Source organism: Peromyscus maniculatus, chromosome 4, assembly GCF_049852395.1.
Source record: "Peromyscus maniculatus bairdii isolate BWxNUB_F1_BW_parent chromosome 4, HU_Pman_BW_mat_3.1, whole genome shotgun sequence".
In the NCBI taxonomy this organism is placed as follows: Eukaryota; Metazoa; Chordata; class Mammalia; order Rodentia; family Cricetidae; genus Peromyscus; species Peromyscus maniculatus.
Genome location: NC_134855.1, coordinates 10,696,276 through 10,714,691, shown reverse-complemented (window position 1 = coordinate 10,714,691; position 18,416 = coordinate 10,696,276). Strand labels below are relative to the sequence as shown.

Genomic DNA, 18,416 nt, shown 5'->3' with positions numbered 1-18,416 from the left:
GCTCATGGGAGGGGCAGAGGGAGGGGAATCTAGACAGAAGCAAAGCCAAGGCTTCCTCAGAAATTTCAGCCCTCTGGGCCCTGTTGGATGGACAGCAATTCTGCAGTTCAGTCTGAGATGACCAAGCTAGAGTCTCGGGCCCACGGGTGGCTGCAATCCCATGCATCACCAGCTGCTGTGTGGACATTAGCACAGCAGCAGAGAGATGTAAGATTGTTTCATAACATTTCTCAGGAAACATACTAACGGGGTGGATTGTAAAACAGCACACTTGAACTCCAAAGTTAAGCTTCGAGAGAGTAATATATCCAGGAACACACTGGAGCATGATGACTCCTTCTGCTGATTTCCCAAGTGCCTGTTCGGTAGGACCCATGACAGGAAGAACTTGGACACCTGCCCAGGTCCCTGACCATCCCACCCCCACCCCCACCCTTTCGTTTGTTTTCAAGACAGGGTCTTGTTTTGGAGCCCAGGCTGGTCTTGGAACTCACAGTCCTCCTGTTTCAACTTCTTGATGCTGGAATCGCAGGCAGGGGCCACCATGCCTTGCTGAGACATAGCGTTGGTTCAAGAGGTGGGTTCTGAATCTTTGCTTATAAATATCCCCATTATGGCCTCCCAATGAAGAAAGTCACTGAGGGTCCCTGCTCATGTGGACCTTGGCAGATGAAGTGCTGACTGCTCCTCCTGGCCTGATTGCCCCAGGGTGACTGCTCAGAACCCACCCCTCTCACCATCTGGGGCAGGTGGAAAATACTGTCACATACATGCCCACACAGCTTGTATTGCAGAGGGGCCAGGTTGCTTTGAGAGACCAGTTCAGAAATATGCTGCTTCCAGTACAGGCTTAGTTCCGGAGGGTTCTCATGGGTCTGTATTCTCTGTTGATTCTGTTCTCCCCAGAAGCGCCGGCTACTTCCCACATCCCATTTACTCAAGCCAGGTGAGCGTCCACATCTGGAAGAGCTGGGTTTAAGAACAGTGAACATGTACAGACAGCTAAAGCTCATCCTCCTTGTGGGAAAGGTTAAGCAATCTTCGCTTCCTATTTTTGGAGTGGATGGAGACAAAAATAGAATCTGTGTCAAATTACGTCTCTTTAAAACTTACTTGTAATGTTTTTAATAATATACCATATATATAGTACAGTGGGTGTGGGTGTGGGTGTGGAGGTCAGAGGACAGTGTGAAGGGTCAGTCCTTTCCTTCCATCATGTGGAGATTGAAATCAGGTTGGCTGAATCATTAGGGCTTCAGTTTGTCATCCAAATAACAATACTGCTCTCCCTCGTGGAAACATTATTGGGAGGATACAAGTGTGTGTCTGTGTTGTTATTCTGCTGCTCTAAGGGCAGTTTCTCTGCTTAGATCAGATCCCCAATGCTCTTCCCATTCCTCTGCATGGGAGCAGTGGCTACAGAATGTGCCCCTCTCCATTAGCATGACGTGGGGACACATTAGGAAAGGGTGACAACTACAGCCCTGACGGTTCTGTCAACCGGTCCTGCTGACACATGGGAGAGCTAAGTGGAAGCCCCTGCTTGGCACTGAAATAAACCCTGCTAATGTGGAGAAGTAGCTTAAAACATTCTCCCAGAACCACTACAATCTGAAGATGCTTCTGAGAGAGAGAGAGCAGGGTGAGCAAGGCCTGCTCCCCTCAGTAGACCAGAGGGAGAACGCAGCAGCCCTCTAATTAGCTCTGACAAGAAGGTGGCCAGCAGTTTAGCGGCCGTGAAAAAACTGATGGATCTTCCAGTTAATGCAGAGTGTGTCTTGGGATATTAGCTAATTAATTAGAATGATGTATGAGTCATCATGATAAACAAGACATTTAAAAACTAAGCATCTAGTTTGAACTCCAAGTTTCAATCGTGTTGGAAGCCACACAGCACAGCAGCCCTCTCCCAGTGTGGTGGTGAATACTGACAAGCTTCTTCCTGTCCAGATGCTCCCCAGAAGGCGGCTTCCTTCCAGCGCTCTGGTACAGGGTCTTCACCCTCTTGAACTCTCCAGTTTGGAATGTCCTGGGACGAGACTTCTGATCATTTCCTGGGCAGTCCAATCCCTCTCAACTAGTGGTTTTCAACCTGTAGGTTGTGAGCCTTTTGGCAAACATCTGTCTCTAAATATAAATTACAGTGCGATTTGTGACAGTACCAAAATTACAATTATGAAGTAGCAACAAAAAAGCTTTATGGTTGGGGTCACCAAACTATGAGGAACCGTATTAAAGGGTCGCAGCATTAGGAAGGTTGAGAACTAGAACCACGGCTCTACACAGAGCCTGTTCCCAAATATCTGTTTCCAGCCCCTCTTTTTTCCTGGTTTATGGCTAGGTATCAGCTTCCTGCTGATCATCTCTCCATGGATATGGACCTAGCCTGCTTGGGCTGCTAGGATGAAATAACTTAAACAGGGTGTAGCTTATAAATATCCATCCCTCACAGGCCTCGAGCTGGGAAGTTCAAGACCAAAGCTCTGGCAGATTGGGTATGCAAGGATGGTGCCTTCTTGCTGTGTCCTCACATGGAAGGGTTCAGGAGTCTCTCTGTGCCCGCACATGTGGACTGTGTCCTCGCCAACCAATCATCTCCTCATGAACCACTCCTTGGGAATACAACTTGACTGTGAATTTGAGGTGCACACCACACATCCTCAACAGCATAGCAGATGTGTCCAGACTTTGTGTGCCTCCTTTCAAGTTTCCCATCATAGTCTAAGCTGGTCCTAAACTTGGGATTCTCCTGCCTTAGCTTCCTGAGTTCTGGGACTACAGTGCTGCCATTCCTGGGCCCATTGCATCTTGGACCCCCTGGCTCAGGCTCAGAAGTCTGAGTCATCCTTGCTATCTGACTATCCTGGATAGTCCATGAGGCTGCCAGTCTCTGCAGTTCCCTTGGAGCTGGCAGCTTGGTTTCTTGTCTCAGAAGTGTCCGTTTATCATTCAGCTGCTAGAGGGTAGATTGGACCCAGCTTGTGTGTCCACAGCCACCTGACCCTGTTTTCACCCTTAGCTCACACCAGCCTCATGGCTTACCTTCTCCAGCCACTCAGCCTTTGCCAATGCTGCTCCCCTGACTTGGGAAGTTTAGGGGTTCAGGGCAGAAGCCAGAAGCTAAACTTCAGAGGTGGTAGAAGAGGTGTCCAGCCTCTCTCAGAGCAGCAATGCCCCTCGGTGGGGCAGATTATGGGACTCCTTAAGGATGCCATTGAGAGTCAGCTGCAGAGGTGAGAAGTGAGCAGTTCACTGACTAGTACATTAGGCATGAGGGAGAGTGGCAGAGGAAGGTAGGGTGGTGGGGGCCAAGCTTCAAAGGCCTCTGAATATCAACAGTCGAGACTTCCTCCTGGTGTTCCAGAAAGCAGTGAGGGTGTGAGGATTCTGTGTGTGCTTAGTGCCCCCCCCATTAATTTAATGTCATCAAAATGTGGCAGATTATTCCTGTTCAGTTTTAAAACTTCTTTCCAAAACCAATTGTAGTGGACCATATCTGTAACCCTGGAACTTGGGATGTGGGGGCAGAAGTTCAATGCCTGCCTGGGCTACATGAGATCCTGTTTACAAACAGACCCCAAAACCAAACAGCCTTCCTTCCAATTCTAGGCAGAACTGAGGAATCCAGGTGGGCTTTGTTCTCCTTCCTGACCTCAGAGCTAGACGTAGGGCCTGGCAGAGGAGCAGTTTCAGGGAGGCTAGATGTCTGGTGCAGCCACAGTAGTTTCTGCATGGTCCCCATTTATAGTCTACATTGCTAAGCGGTCCCTGAAGACCAGCCATCTCAAGGAATCTGAGAGGCAAGGGGCTGATTTTGAGGCCTGTGCACCAGGTGAGCTGCTCCCAGGTCATGCCCGTAGCTCCATGCGGCTCTGCCAGGAAGCAGCACAGTGCCTCCGTGGAGCACTCCAGCTCTCAGGACTGAGTGGCGGGCAGGTGCTGTGCAGAAGCTCCCTGAGACTCATCCACAGGCGGCTCTCTCCATCCTGGGAACTGTTTGAGAAGGATCAGGAGATGTGGCTTTTTGGAGGACATGTGTCATGAGGGGAAGGGGTGTCATGGTATCAAAAGCCCACACCATTTCAGTTAGCAATCCTCTCTCTCTCTCTCTCTCTCTCTCTCTCTCTCTCTCTCTCTCTCTCTCTCTCTCTCTCTCTCTCTCTCCCCCTCCCTCCCTCCCTCCCTCTCTCTCCCCCCCCTCTGCCTCTGAGGGTCAGGATATCAGCTTTCAGCTACTGCTCCAGTGCCATGCCAGCCTGCTTGCTGCCCTGCTCCCGACATGATGGCCGTGGACTCTGATTTTCTGGAACCCTGAACCTCTAAGTTAAATGCTTTCTTTTCTAAGTCACTTTGGTCATGGTGTTTTATCACAGCAATAGAAACATAAATAAGACACTCAATTTCCCATTTCATTATAATCGTTAGGACAGACTTGGTGATTCTTGGATTTTTAGAAGTTTTAGGATTTTGAGGTGGTAAAAACCATGAACTTCTCTTCCGAGAAAAATGCATGCTATGGTTTAACACTTTAGGGAAAGGACCCTCCCTTTACTTCTCCATTGCTCACTACCTCCTTCGTGTACTTTCAGTGACATGGAACTATCCCTGCTGTCATCCTTTAATTCTCATCCTCCTTCCTTCCATGACCTGCGATTGAATTAGGTGGTGTGCTTCCCAGCATGCCCTCATCGTGGCAATCAAATGACCTGGGTGCATGTCATTCTGAAGCAGGCCGGTGAGTGTGCATGTGTTTCAGGAGAGAATCCCGGGCTTCAGTGACATGCTCCGCTTAAGGACCTTTGCCTCCTGTGATCCTCTCCTGCGGTGCAGGGATGTCAGCAGATGACCCAAAAATTTGGCCCATGAGCTCTGCCTCATGCCCTTGACACCTGACCTCTGCTCTGCTCAGCCTTTTGAGCATGTGCAGAACCAGGTTCCCCACCCCCCATGGAACATTCCCACCAGGCTCCATGCTTCCTCGTATTGTTGTATTTTTCTCCAGGAGGGAAATGACCAACATCAGACTTTCCTCCCGACAGACGTACACACACAAAGCTGGGTGTCAGCTCCTGGCACCACCCAAGAGCCCCGGGCTGTTTCTTTGGCCCTGTTGGGGTACCCACACTGGCACCTCCGCAGGCCTTTCCTTTCTGAGCCATTTTACTCGGCATCCTGGCGGTGAGCAGTGCCCTGCACAGCCCTGACTTAGATGTCTTCAGCATCCTGGCAGTGAGCAGTGCTCTGCACAACCCTGACTTAGATGTCTTCAGCATCCAGCAGTTCATGAGGGGGGCTGAGGAACACTCTCCCTAAAATGTTTCAAACTTTAGGCCACAGTGTTGCATTTCTGGTTTATGTTGCTTCCCACGATCAAAATATCATTCCCATGGCTCAAATATTTGCAAGTGAAGTATTAGTTGAATTGTGTGAGGGAAGTGGGTTATTGAGCAGGGCAGCAGCCGATCTGTGCTTCAAGGGCCAGCTTTTGGGAGGGTGAATCATTTCCTTGCGGTTGTAGTCAGGCTTGTAGTTTGCAGATAATCACAGTGAGCCCGCAACAGTAGCTGCTCTTTAGTGAGGGCCTGCTGTGTGCCAGCACTTTGTAACTTCTTCCTTAGCCTTCAGAGCTGCCTTTCCAGGTGCCTGGCTGCCTTGATAGCATACAGCTCACATACATGAGAAAAGAAGGTTTACAACAGTCTCTTTCCGTGTCACAGTTCACTGGCTCAGAAGTACACTCAGACCTTTAAACCAGGCCAGCTGTCCTCCAAAGCCAGTTTCTGCCACGGCCCTCCTTCCTCTTGGTCAGGAGGAAAGTTTTCCTAGGCAAGGATGATGATTGGGGGATGGATGAGGACTCTCAGGAGCTGTGTAGCTGAGTGCCCCCAGCCCCCAGCCCTGACCCCGCACCTGTGTGTGAAAGAGGCGCTCGCCTGAGTCTGCTTCTGAGTCTGTTGTGTGAAGTGTGTAGCACTGTCACCATTCAATAAGGAACTGTGATGGCCAAAGGCTAGGTTGTCTGGCTGGGGTCAGCATGTCCTCCCAGTGCTTTCTGGTGTTTGTGGGACATGAGGAAGCATGGCCTTGCTGCCTGTGAATAGAGCCATCCACTCTGGTGGCACTGGCTTTTGTGTGCTTTGCTTTTTGAGACAGGGTTTCTCTTGTACTAGCCCCAGAGGCCTGAAACTCACAGTATAACCCTAGGCTGGCCTAGGACTGCTGGGATCCTCCTCCTTCCGCCTGTCAAGTGCTGAGATCACAGGCTGGAGCCACCATGTCAGCTGTCCTTCAGGTTTTGATTCGTCCTGTCGGTGAGCATCTCCTGTCAGCTCCCTGCATGGGAAGTGGCTGCCGATCTTGACTGACAAGCATATTTACCTTCTGGGATGTTTCTGGGGACACTTTCTCTGACTTGGCAATTCAGAGGGAATCTTTAAAAACGGACTCTTGAGCTCATCTCCCCCACCCCACAGGAGCAACACAGGTCTGAACATTTGGAACCAGGGCTGCCTCAGAAGCGTCTGAGTTACCAAGTCCTCAGGAAAAACTGCTCCTGAGAAAGTTGTTTGTCATTCCGTAGGGATGTTGTTGGGATCTTGGGTTCATTTGCTCATGGAAACCTGTCCCCAGAGTGACAGCTCAGAACTAACAGGGCACAACCTGAGCTCAGCTCTAGACACATTTATTTACTCCTGCTGTTGTTATTGTATATCTATATATGTGTGAGTGTGGGCGTGCACATGCCACGGTGCATGCGTGACAGCCAGAGGACAACTTTGAGGAGTCAGTCCTGTCCTTCCACCTTGGATTTCTACGGGACCAAACTCAGGTCATCAGGCTTTTGGGGCAAGTACTTTCACCTACTGAAGCATCTCACCAGCCCTGAGCCATGCACTGTGTGGATCCGTCATAATCGGATGCCTACATCAGCGGCTTTCTAGAGCAGGAGGGGCAGTGATGATGTGGATGACACACCAGGGCAGAGGCCCTGCACGGGTCAGGGTGGTCTCTGTGTGGCTGACCCGTTCCAGTGTGGGGGATCAGGTGGGACTTCTCACTGTTCACTCTTTCACCTGTCCACACCTGTGTTCACACGTCAGCATTGCCAAGCACAACTTCTGACAGGGTCTTGTCCTGCTGGGCAGCTGCGTAAGCTATTTGTCAAATGATGATAAAAGAAAACTTTCTCCAAGTGAAAGATGTTAAAATGCAGGTTCTAACCAGAGCCTCTTGAATGGGTTAGTTTTGGACATATATTAAACTGCACACAGTGTGGAAGAACAAGATCAGGTAGCATATCTGTAGCTGAAACCTCCCTGAGGAAAGAAAGGTGTTCAAGTGTTTAATGAGAAAGAGACAGGAAGTTACTCCAGCTCATCAAAGAGGCCGGTGTGGTTAGCAGGGCTCAAGCTGGGTTTAAGTCAATCTTGACTAACTAGCAGCTTTGCCTGGCTACGCAGGAATGTGATTCCTGCTGTTGGCTTGTCCAGTGTGTGGGAGCCCTGTGACCTGTGGGGGCTCAGTGTGCAGTGGGAAATGGAACCCTCCTGCTTCTGCCCATTCCTGCATCAACCTTGGAAAGATGAAGTGGGTATGGTTTTGTTTTGCCAAGTTTGGAAGCTCAGACTGTGATTTTCTGAAATGCGTTCTGTGCTGATGGAGGAAAACACAGCACCTGAAGATCTCGTAGAGCTGTAGAGGCCTTCCCGTCCTGCCTCATTTAGCGAAGCCCTTCTTCAGGGCTGGCTGGAGCAGCGCCAGAGTTGAAAAAGCTTAGAGCACTAAGCTTTCCTGTGGTTCCAAGGGTCTGCTTTTGGGTGTTGTCTTCAGGCTACTTCGGTTTGCTGCCATGCCATGCCACGCCACCCAGCTTCACAGACGTGTCTGCTGCGTGCCGCTGGCTGACCTGGAGCCAGGGCTCCCATCTGACCTGCTAGATTAGGGTATGAGGTTGGGAGATTGATTGTGAAGAACATGTCCCAAGCTTTCCTAAGTGGGTCTAGTCCAAAGGACAATAGAGGTGGACTGGTGATGTGTCCACTTAGCAGATAAGAAAACTGAGGCTGCTGGGTTTATAGGTAACACCAGTGGCAGAGTTGAGTTTGAAGTTCTTACCCTGACACCCCTAGCAGCATTTCTAACCCCTCCTGTGGGGGTTGAACTAAATTAGACTTGACACTCACTCTGTTTTTTCTTCCTTTTCCCCGGACTTCATGCCCTTGGGTTTTTCTTCCCAAAACCAGGTGGCAGGACAGCTTCTCCAGAAAACTGTTCTCTCAAATAGAGCTGAAAGGTTGCCTTGGCCTTTTGTTGCCTTTGTGAATGAAGACATCACTTGCATCTGAGCGTTTTGTTTTTCCCTTGGAGCCACAGTGTTCATGAGACCAGCCTGTTTCCCTTGACCATGTCATGGGGCTGAGAACGAGACAGACCTTAAATTGGTGTGACATGGGGGTCTGTGCGGGTTACTCACTGCACACCCTAGAATGGCCCATTGTGACTTTCAGCTTCTTGATCACCAATTGCTACTTCTTCCCCTGGGAAAGCAGCGCAGCGATGGGAGTGCAGCCCACTCTCCAGGCTGCTGCTGTGCGAGTGAGTAATGCTGTCCGAGGCGGCCCGAGGAAAGAGCTGCTTAATATAGTTGATTACTGCGACTGACCCACCGGTAGGGCGGTAACACCCTTTCTTCTGGTTTCCTCCAGTACCACCAAAGAATTTGAAAGGCGGGAGCCTGAGACCTTTTCCAGTGACCGAGTTCCTGCTTTTTCCAGAGGGTGTGTCAGCCCTCCTGGGGCTCTGCCTGGGGCTGCTAGGTCACTTGTGTTATCCCAGAGATGAATCCCCTTTCCGCCAGTGATTTGGTTCTTACTCGTCATTCAGTGAAGACGCCTGGGCTGGGAAAGGTGCTGTGATCGGCCGGCTTTAGGGATGGGCAATGCTGTTGAAAAACAGAAGCCCCTGAGACAAAGCCATCTGTGCCCTTGGAAACAAGGTAAGAGAGCTCTGCCCCCATTTTATGGAAGCAAGAGGGTGGTCTTATCTGAGACCCTGGCCCAGCTGAATCAGCGTGGGAGCCACCTTCCAGATCAGAGCCAACTCAGTTTGTGGCCTTTCTAAGGGCTGAAACCCACATCACCTCATAATAGCTGGTGTGGCTGGTGGGTGGGTCAGCTCAGGAGCTTCTGTGTTGACATCGTTCAATTTTTAAGACCTAATTCAAGTCAAGAGTTTTGATATTCAGGATTATTTTGTGATAGTTTGGGTGTTTAGTGATAGTTTGGGTGTAAAGAATGTTGTTAAAACTTCTAAGCATGTTTCATCTCCCAAAGATAAATATATACCCATCCTGTTCACCTGTTTTCCCCTCAGTGCTGACCCTGACGCTCAGGCTGCTGGGTCAGCTCTGAGGGGAAGAATGGGGTCCATGTCACTGTTTCAGTAGTGCTGACCCATCAGGCTAGCAGATGGCCGGTGTGCCAGAGGTGGCACCTGCAGGACTTGGGGGCAGGGTCCCGGTATTTAGCCTGTACTGGTCCCGAGTTTGTTGTCTCTTCAGGCTGGCCTCACATGAGGAGTCCTGTTTCAGCCTCCCCGGTGCTGGGCTTACAGGTGGGCGTCGCCCTGGCCATCTTTCCAGGTCCTGCCTAACAGCTACAGTCATACTTGATTTGTGGTTGGCAGTCGCCTTGTAACTATGGCTACATGTGTGTGTGTGTGTGTGTGTGTGTGTGTGTGTGTGTGTATGAAGAAGCAGCTGGAAAGAAATGCCTGTGAATGTTAACAGTAACTGTTGGAACCGAGTCACTGAAAGTTTTTCACTTAGAAGGGAAAATAGGTGGGATGTTCTAGCCTTTCCTCATCATTCTCTTGTCTGTTTTTTGTTTTTTTTTTTTTTTTTAAGAATACCCCCACTGGATTCCAGTTTAACCAGACAGAATAGGAAGTGGCTAGGGGCTTGTGCTGGGAACTCATCTTTCTTGGGTGCTTGGCATTGAATCCAACACTTGGAACTTGCTAAGCAACCCTGAGCTGCACCCTCAGCCCCTTCCCTACTTTCCTTGGTACTGAGCAGTGTAGGAGAACACTCTTGGTTTTGGATAGTCAAGCTGGAGCATTTAAAGAGCCATGCTTACTGTAATTACCCTGACACAATTCAGCGGAATGAAGCATTTGAAAGTGAGGACTTCCAGATGAGCAAAATCATCTTAACAAACGCCAGGAGCCAGGTGATGGGTCCGTAGTATAATCATTATAAGCAGTACCTGCATTGTGGCCGGGGCCTCACCCACGCTAGGCAAGTGCGTTACCACTGAGCTACACCCCCCCACCCCGCTCTCTTCGGTGTGTTTTTATATGTGTAAAATAAAAGCAAGCATCCACTCACTTAGCTTAGCTTGTATAGTTTTTCATTGGAAATGACTGGCTTTACAAACGAAAGTACAGAAAGGTCTGAGGTTTGTTTGGCTTTGTCCACTAACTGTATGTAGTGAGAGCAGCTGTAGAGCCATGGTTGATAGTTCATTCCTAGCAAGCAAGCCCTGTGATCCGTGCTTTCCAACTCACCATTTTCTCAGGTGGACTGATTGCTTTATCTAGGGTACACCTGGGACCACGGTTCTCTGGCCCTCACCTCTGCGCCTTTTCCAGTCTTCTTTCAGTGAGGTGGCAGGGTCCTTCCTGGTGGATTCGTGGTGGCTCCAGGCAAGCCACACAGTTGGGGTCTCTGACACACCAGGGAATGGATGGATGAGTGGAAAGTGCAGTGTCCACATTTGCTACTGCTGGGGCAGCCCAGGAAGCTTCTGTCACTCTCCCCAGCTTGTTGCCCTGGGATGACTGGTACTCTGAGTAAACGCTGCCAGAGCCAGGGAGGATGTGGAGGGCCAAGCCTTGTTGCATTGTGAAGGCTATTTTATTTTTTATTCATTTATTTATTTGTTTGATTTTTCAAGATAAGGGTCTCTGTGTAACAGCCCAGGCTGTCCTGGAACTCACTATATATAGACCAGGCTGGTCTAGAACTCACAGAGATCCTCCTGCCTCATGAGTGCTGGGATTAAAGGTGTGCCCCACCACCTGGCTCTGAAGGCTATTTTAAAAGAGAGCCTGTGTGCCTCCAACAGTTTGTCTCCACACCGTGGGCTGGGGAAGTTAGAAAATTGAAGTTGTATGATGGTGTGAGTGTCCCAACTCTCTGCTGCCCTCCAGACTCTTCCTTCCTTTCTCATATTGGCCCTAGGAAGTCTCACTCAAGCAGATATGCAGCAATTGAAGGTTAGTTACTATCTCCTTAAAATAGATTGTGCGTTGCCATGTGGGTGCTGGGGACTGAACCTAGGTCCTATGGAAAAACAGCCAGTGCTCCTAAACACTGAACATCTCCACCCCCCCACCCCCTAAAATCCCAGCCGCCAGTACCACCAGGCTGGTGAATGGAGATGCTAGTGATGTGTTTGCATACAGTGTGGGTGGTAGCCAGGGAAATTAACACCCTCTGAGGAAGGACTGACTATGAAAAGCTTCTGCTCATAGGCTGATAACTAAGTGGGGCCTGCTGTGCCGGGAAAGAACCCAGCAGGCAGGCAGAGGGTAGGTGGGGGAGTTTGAGGGGGTGAGGCTTTACCTCAGCGAAGCAGGGGTGGATTTGTAGCCAGCAGAGGTGTTTAGACCTGCATGCACAGTGGAGAGGCATCTGGTGTGGCTGGATGTCCATGTGCTGAGTCATAAGTGTCTACCCAGAGCACACAAGGACCAGAGACTCCTCTGACCACTGACCCAGCTTCACCTTTTGCAGGCCTGCTTCCTGGTGTCTAAGGGAGATGAGTGATGAGGCTTTACTATGCAGTAGCTTTAACAAATGCATACTGCTTGCTAGGAATGCTTGTTGCTATACATTGCTCACTGGAAAGAACCCTGCATCTACTGGGTCCATGGGCATAGACCTTAAGTCAACTCTTTCCCAGAGCCATCAGCTACGGGAGTTTAGATAATCCTCTACTAATGTCCTCCTCTCAAGGGAGAATATGGTGACACTCTTAAAGGACCCTTTGGTGTTACCAGTGTCCATGTGCCCTGGTCACCATTGTTTTTGGTGCAAACTCCCAGAATATTACTCCTATAGTACTCCCAGGAGACTCAGTTTTCCCTTACTGGCTACTGTTTTTGTTTTGTTTTCCAGTTATACAGTGGTTAAGAGCATGCCTTCGAGCTAGGGTGCCAGGGTTGAATTCTCTCATTTTCCAGTTTTTGGCAGTCAAATAAAGAGAACGTACATTTGGCTATAGATGAAATAATCTTACATTATTTGTTATCCCTCCCATCCCAGTGCTGGTGATGGACACAGGGCCTTGTGTGTGGTATGCAAGCACGATGCCCTGAGCTGCATCCTCTGCCATGATACTACATTAAGGAAAACAGTGGTAAAATACAGAAGAAAACACATGCTGAGTTCCTACAGAATCTAAAACCTTGAAAGAAGACAGAAGCCGTAGCTGCTGCTGCTGTTTTCCAGAGCCCTGCACATACACACACCCGTGGTTTGTTATAGTCACAAGCACGTGTGTGTGTGTGTAATTCCCCTTTGATGTCAGGCTTCTGTGTGGCCCCACAGCTCCTGTAATGGTGGTGGCATGCCATCGTGTTGATGTTGCACACCGTTGTCAGTTAGCCATCTGCCGTTGATGCCGAAACTGCCGGTCTTTGGCTGCTGCAGGTGGGAGCAACACCAGGAGCTCCAGGACCAGAGCTGTGGATAAGTTTCCTTAGGATCAATTCCCAGCATCACATTCCCAAGATGGGAACATAGAATAACTTGAAGGATCTCGCCATGTTGTTTTCTCAAAGGGGAGGTGTCTGTCAACATCTCACAAATGAGACGTAAATTCCCCAGTTGGCCTCAAGCACATGAGCATCCATTGTCCCATCTGTCTTCAGATTTTCTCAGGAAACTTGAGCTGCACTTGAAGTGCCGCAGTGATGCATTATCTGAGGAAAGGAGAGCCAGGGCCACCAGCGTGTGAAGAAGCTGTTTGTTACAACATTCTCATCCCCACAGTCCTTTGCTTTGGGCTTTCCTTGGTTGCATTTAAGTGGCAAGTTTCAGTGAAAGAGGAACGAGGCTTTGTTTAAGGATGCCCATTTGTTGTCAATACTTTTTGTCTTCTGTCTCCCAGAGATTACTGATTATTAAAAATTGTTCTCTCGTGGGACATGTAGAATGAGCCAAGGAGTACTTGCATTGTTAGTGTCGGACTGACTGCTGGGTTTCAAGGCAAACAACCCAACTTGTCCTTTTTCCCCAGCTGCTCATAAGTGATGAGGCTCCAGCTCTGCCGCCACTACAATAGAACAAGGTGTGTTATATACGTCAGTAATCCCATGCAGAAGGCTGAGGCCAGAGGATCTTGAGTTGAAGGCCAACCTGGGCTATGTATTGAGGCCTGGCCTATAATAAATACAGCCACAATAAATGGCTGTGGTGCTCTTAATTAGCTTGCTTGAGAGCAGTTGGGACCAATACATGTAGTAGCTCAGAATGTGAATAAATGTGATGGATGAGGAGGGGTCTAAGTGAGGGTCAAAGCCATGTGTGAATCAATTCAAGAAGGTTCGGGACGGAAGGAAAAGCTTTAAAAGCAGGTTACATGGCATCCTTTTGAAATCACACGTCTTGGGCTATAAGGGTAAAGATCTTCTAAAAGGGTTACCTAATTTTAACAGTGGAGGGATCAAGGTGGGGCGTGAAATCCTGCAGCTTGTATCTTCTGTCACCAGTGCCGGAACAGGGATGGACAGTGTATTCAGTACTGCCAGGAAACAGCACATTGTACGGCTTATTTCCTAGTTACATGGTACACTGTAAATATTCTGTAGTGTGGAAAACATTTTACATGTAGAGTGTAATGTCTGTAAAATACGGTGGATAGCATGTGTCACATGCACCATATGTGATACAGCACGGTGGTGTGTATAGCAGTGACCAGTAGCTGCTGGGATGTGGTATTAGGCAATGCCAGTGGCTTCCTGTGTGCCAAGTGTGATACCAAAAGATTGACACGCACAGTGGCTTCCGTTTGCACACAGTTGGCGTCTAACTTGAACCTTCCATAAACTGATTTTTTATTCAGTAGGGATCAGCTATGGGGAATGGAAACTGTAAGTGGGAAGGGATTTTTCTCATGAGAAGTGTGGGGTGTTGTTTTGGGTGTGGGTAAGAAAAGGGAAGGAAACTTGGCTCTGTCATCAGATAGCTCCAAATTTAGAACAATGTCTGTCCTGAGCCACTGGCTGTAGAATGTGCTTCACCCTGGGAACGTGTATAACATCCATTTCCAGGTTTCAAGACTTCTTTTCCAGCTGTGTGGAGGCTGTTGCCGTTATCTACTGTGATAGCAGTGGCCAGCAGCCACCCAGCATCTCCAGTTACTTTCCAAGGATTGCTTGTAAGAAAGACTACAGACTAACGCTGAGAAGTTTGTCTTCGAGTTCATCTGTGTTAGGGTCTGTAAACATAAAGGACCAGGTGGTATTTTAGAAGAAACAAAGTCAAGACTATTATGTAGGTGTTTACATAAACATTTAAAATATGAAAACCATTCCTTGGTTGCAGGCTATAAACAAGGAGCCTGCACAGAAGATGGCTGGTGGAATCTGGATGATAGGCAGTTTACTAACCCCTGACCTCCAGAGTCTTGGTCTGGATGTTTTCTGCGGTCATTGCTCCTCTGGGAGGTCAGCAACATGTTGTCCCTTACCCACACGGGGTGTAGAAGACATTTGTGATATCCAGACTGGAGGGGAACTGAGTATCACACAGAGTGCTCACCATTGTGTTTGGAATGGGTCTGCTGCGCCTTCTGCTGTCCAGCTGGCCCCACACATCCAAACTTTTATTGTCAGGAGAGGAGGCTTTAGTGTTCCCTTTGCCATTGAATAGGCTGTGGCACTAAGTATAGTGGAATCATCCTCCCTGGCAAGTGAGCTCTAGCCAAAGTAAAATGTTTCCAGTGGGAGAAAAAAGTCAATTTCATTATTCGCATTGCAGATTGAAGGGTGTCCATTGAATGTGTGCCACAGGCACTGTTCTAGGCTCAGGAATAACTAACAAGCACAAATCAGTGCTGCCCCCTGGAGTCTACAAGTCTGTACACAAACAGGTGAGAGGTAGTGTCTTGGATAGTAGGCAGGTGTCCTGTACATGGCAGAGAGGGGCCGAGGGTGTCCAGTGCTTGGGAGTCTTAGTGCTACATAGGAAGGAGAAGGTGGATGCCCCAGTGTTGTGGATATCCACGCTAGAATGTTCTAGAAGGTGCAGCCTGAGGACTTTGAAATGGGAGCCCAGGAGCATCCTGGGACAAGCTAGTCTGGAGGGTGGCATCATATGAGCACATGAGGCCACGGACACAGCTGCAGAAAGTGGGGAAACGTTTTGGGATAGGGAAAATTTGGGCTGGGATTTGGAAGAGGGAGGCAGCCAGGATAACTGCAGAGCTTCTGGCCTGCATATCTGCAGAGCTGCTGCTACTGCAGATAGCTTGAAGAGGCCAGTGGGACAGACTATGGGACAGGTGGAAGCTGAGCTGAGTTTGGGATGTTTGGGAGAAATCTAGGAAGTAGCCCTTAGGCTGTTGAATATAAGAATGTGGGGAAGCCACTCGGTGAATCCCAGCACTCGGGAGGCAGAGGCAGGCAGATCTCTGAGTTCGAGGTCAGCCTGGGCTACAGTGTGAGTTCCAGGACAGGTAGGGATATACAGAGTAACCCTGTCTTGAAAAACAAACAAAAGAATGTGGCGTTCATGGCTAAGAAGCCAAGTGACTAAAAATGCTTGACCTGAGTTCAAATCCCAAGCACCCATTTAAAAAACCAGGTGTGGGTGTGCTCACACCAGTTATCCCAGCGTTGTGGGGAGCAGTGGCATGATTATCTCCAGGGCTTGCTGGCTGTCACTGTAGCTCAGGTTCAGTGAGAGGCCCTGTCTCAAGAGAGCAAGACAGAGAGTGTCCTCTGGCCTCTGCGAGCATTCCCATATATGCACGTGTGCCACGTAGCACACATACACACGTGCACTCACACATACATACACACACACACACACACACACACACACACACACACACACAGTCAAAAATGAAGAACACGGGATTCAGAAAAGAGTTGCTTTTTGAAAGTTATCATCATAAAGGTGGGCAACGCTTATCTGAGAATTAAGTTGGAGGTGGAGGCCTAGACAAGAGCTCCAGAGCATCCAGCATTAGAAAGGGTGGGAGACACCAGGGGAAAGGCCTCCTTGGAGGCAAGGAGCCAAGTGGGAGGCAGGTAGGGTACCCTGAAAGCCTGGTGTGGAAAGTACTGCTGTGGAGAGAGGATGCTGAGGTGCCAGGTAGTGCTGTGCTGGGTCCTAGTGCCTGAGGACTGAGACCTGGCTACAGGACCTGGCACCTTAGCAGTCCCTGGGGGCTTGCCAAGTGACTCCAGTGGAATTTGGAGATAGAAGAGTGAAGGGAGTCACAGCAAGGAGGTGGCCACTAGACACATGCACAGTTTTTCCAGCTTTGCTGCACAGAGCAAAGACGTGAGATAGCAGTCATGAGGGGCGGGTGGTCCAAGGGAACTTCTCCTGAAGAGTGGGATGATAGTGTGACTGAGATCTGCAGGAGAACAGGAGAGGGAGGTGGTGGAGAAGAGAACCGCTGTATGAGGAGTTGCCAGCCGCAGCTTCGCCACACTCAACTGTCCCCAAGGCAGCTCTTGCTGGCAGTCGCCTTTCACTTACCGAGCTGAACTATAACTAGTATCTAGTCTGTGTTTCTGCACCTGGAAGTTCAGGCTGCTCTGCTGGCTTCTGTCCCTCAAGTATCTGCAGACAGCTACCAGAAGTCCCCTCTGTGTCTCCAGCCAGTCTCCTACAGTGGCAAACCTCCCAGGGAGTCGAGGCAGAGAGAGGGGAGCAACTTCTGGCTCCTGATAGGAGATTGTAAAATTACCTTGCCGAGATGTGTGGGTGCGAGGATGGGAAGGCTTTGGGTCACTTCTGCACACTGTGCCACTGTTCCCTGGGGACTGTGATGTTGCATTTGAGCTTTATTGGAACTCTCAGTAGTAGACATACTGGTCACGAGTAAGCACATGGTATCCAAGTTTAAGATTACAGGCTGGTGGGTGGCAGAGTCAGGGCCCACACCTGGTCTCTAGAGTGTCTGAATACGTTCCTTCCCTATTTCACCTTCCTTGATGTCTGTCTCTCTCCTTTAGAGAAGATGAACAATGATTTGTTAGTTGTCTCATCAAGGGCATTGACCTGGATGGGGATTGTCTTGCTGTGGCCTGCCTGTTAAACTGCATATGACTGGACAGCTGCATGTATTAGAATCCCATCAGCGTCACTGTGGCGTGTTTCATTATTGCCATTTCTGCTCTCAGCTATTCCTTCACTTTTCCTTTGTCAGCCGAGTCTCCTAGGTGTACACACACACACACACACACACACACACACACACACACACACACACACACACACACACCCTCTCCAGCTTCCTTGCCCACTGTTATCCTGCCTCATCCTTACATCCTTTCTTTCTGGCCCTGACACTGGGCCACTTTGCCAGTAGTCTGCGACTAACCTTCTCTGCTCAGGCCCTCCTCTTCTCAAACTTGTGTAATTGACCCCTTTCTGCTCAGCACCCTGGGCTTCCACCTTCCCAAGGGCAGAATCCAGAAGGAAGGGATAGGGATATATGCAGTGGCGTCCAGGAACTTTGGCTCCATCCCTGTAAGTATATCCGTGGGCAAGTCATTTGCCTTCAGCTTCCTGAGCTCAAGAAGAATGTGCTAATGGAGCTGTGTCATAGGCCACTCGGTGAGTGTGAGGGCTGCAGTGTCCACACTTGAGCCTAGGGCTGTTCTCTTACAGCAGCTATGCTGTGCCTGTATCCTGACTTCTGCCTCTCATAGCCCTTCAGTTTCCTCTGTGCCCAGCGGGTGCCCCACCTCACCACTTAGAGCAGCAACTCAGCCCATTAGGAAAGCAGCTGGGGAGACGGCTGGGTAGGGCTGGCTCTGCAGTCTCTGAGGAGATGACATTTGACTGGAGAGCAGAAACCTCTCTGCAAACGTGTTAAATACTCTCTTTGGGCAAAGGAAGACTATCAGTAAGTTTGGTTGTGATGCAGGACCCTTTAATCTAGCCTGTGTGGACAGGAGCTAAAGAGCTTTGCCCTCCCTCCTTGGAGGGAGGTTGAGCCTCCCCTGGAGGAGAGCCAGGGGCTGGGTCCTGAGGGAGCTTCGCTCTGGCCTGCCCTGCTCTGAGACAGCTGATGCTGGGACAGAGAGGTGGTCTTTCTTCCTTTGTCACTTGCAGTCCCAGGAAGTAGTCCCCTGCTGCATACTTACCATGGAACCCTGAGATCACTTAC

At 49.5% G+C, this 18,416-nt stretch overlaps 1 protein-coding gene across 8 annotated transcripts in view; it reads left to right on the top strand.

Annotated features, from left to right (window-relative positions):
* Positions 1–18,416, top strand: part of Rapgef1 (Rap guanine nucleotide exchange factor 1) — a 123,304-nt gene that overhangs the window by 14,808 nt on the left and 90,080 nt on the right. The window contains exon 1 of one of the 8 annotated variants that reach the window (XM_042275020.2): positions 8,540–8,995. The exons of 6 other annotated variants lie outside the window; for them this stretch is intronic. In XM_042275020.2, the coding sequence (XP_042130954.2) occupies positions 8,932–8,995 (64 nt within the window). In that variant the 5' untranslated portion in view covers positions 8,540–8,931. Of the gene's footprint in view, positions 1–8,539; positions 8,996–18,416 lie in introns of those variants that run through there. One more of the 8 variants, XM_016001924.3, reaches the window with a different exon arrangement.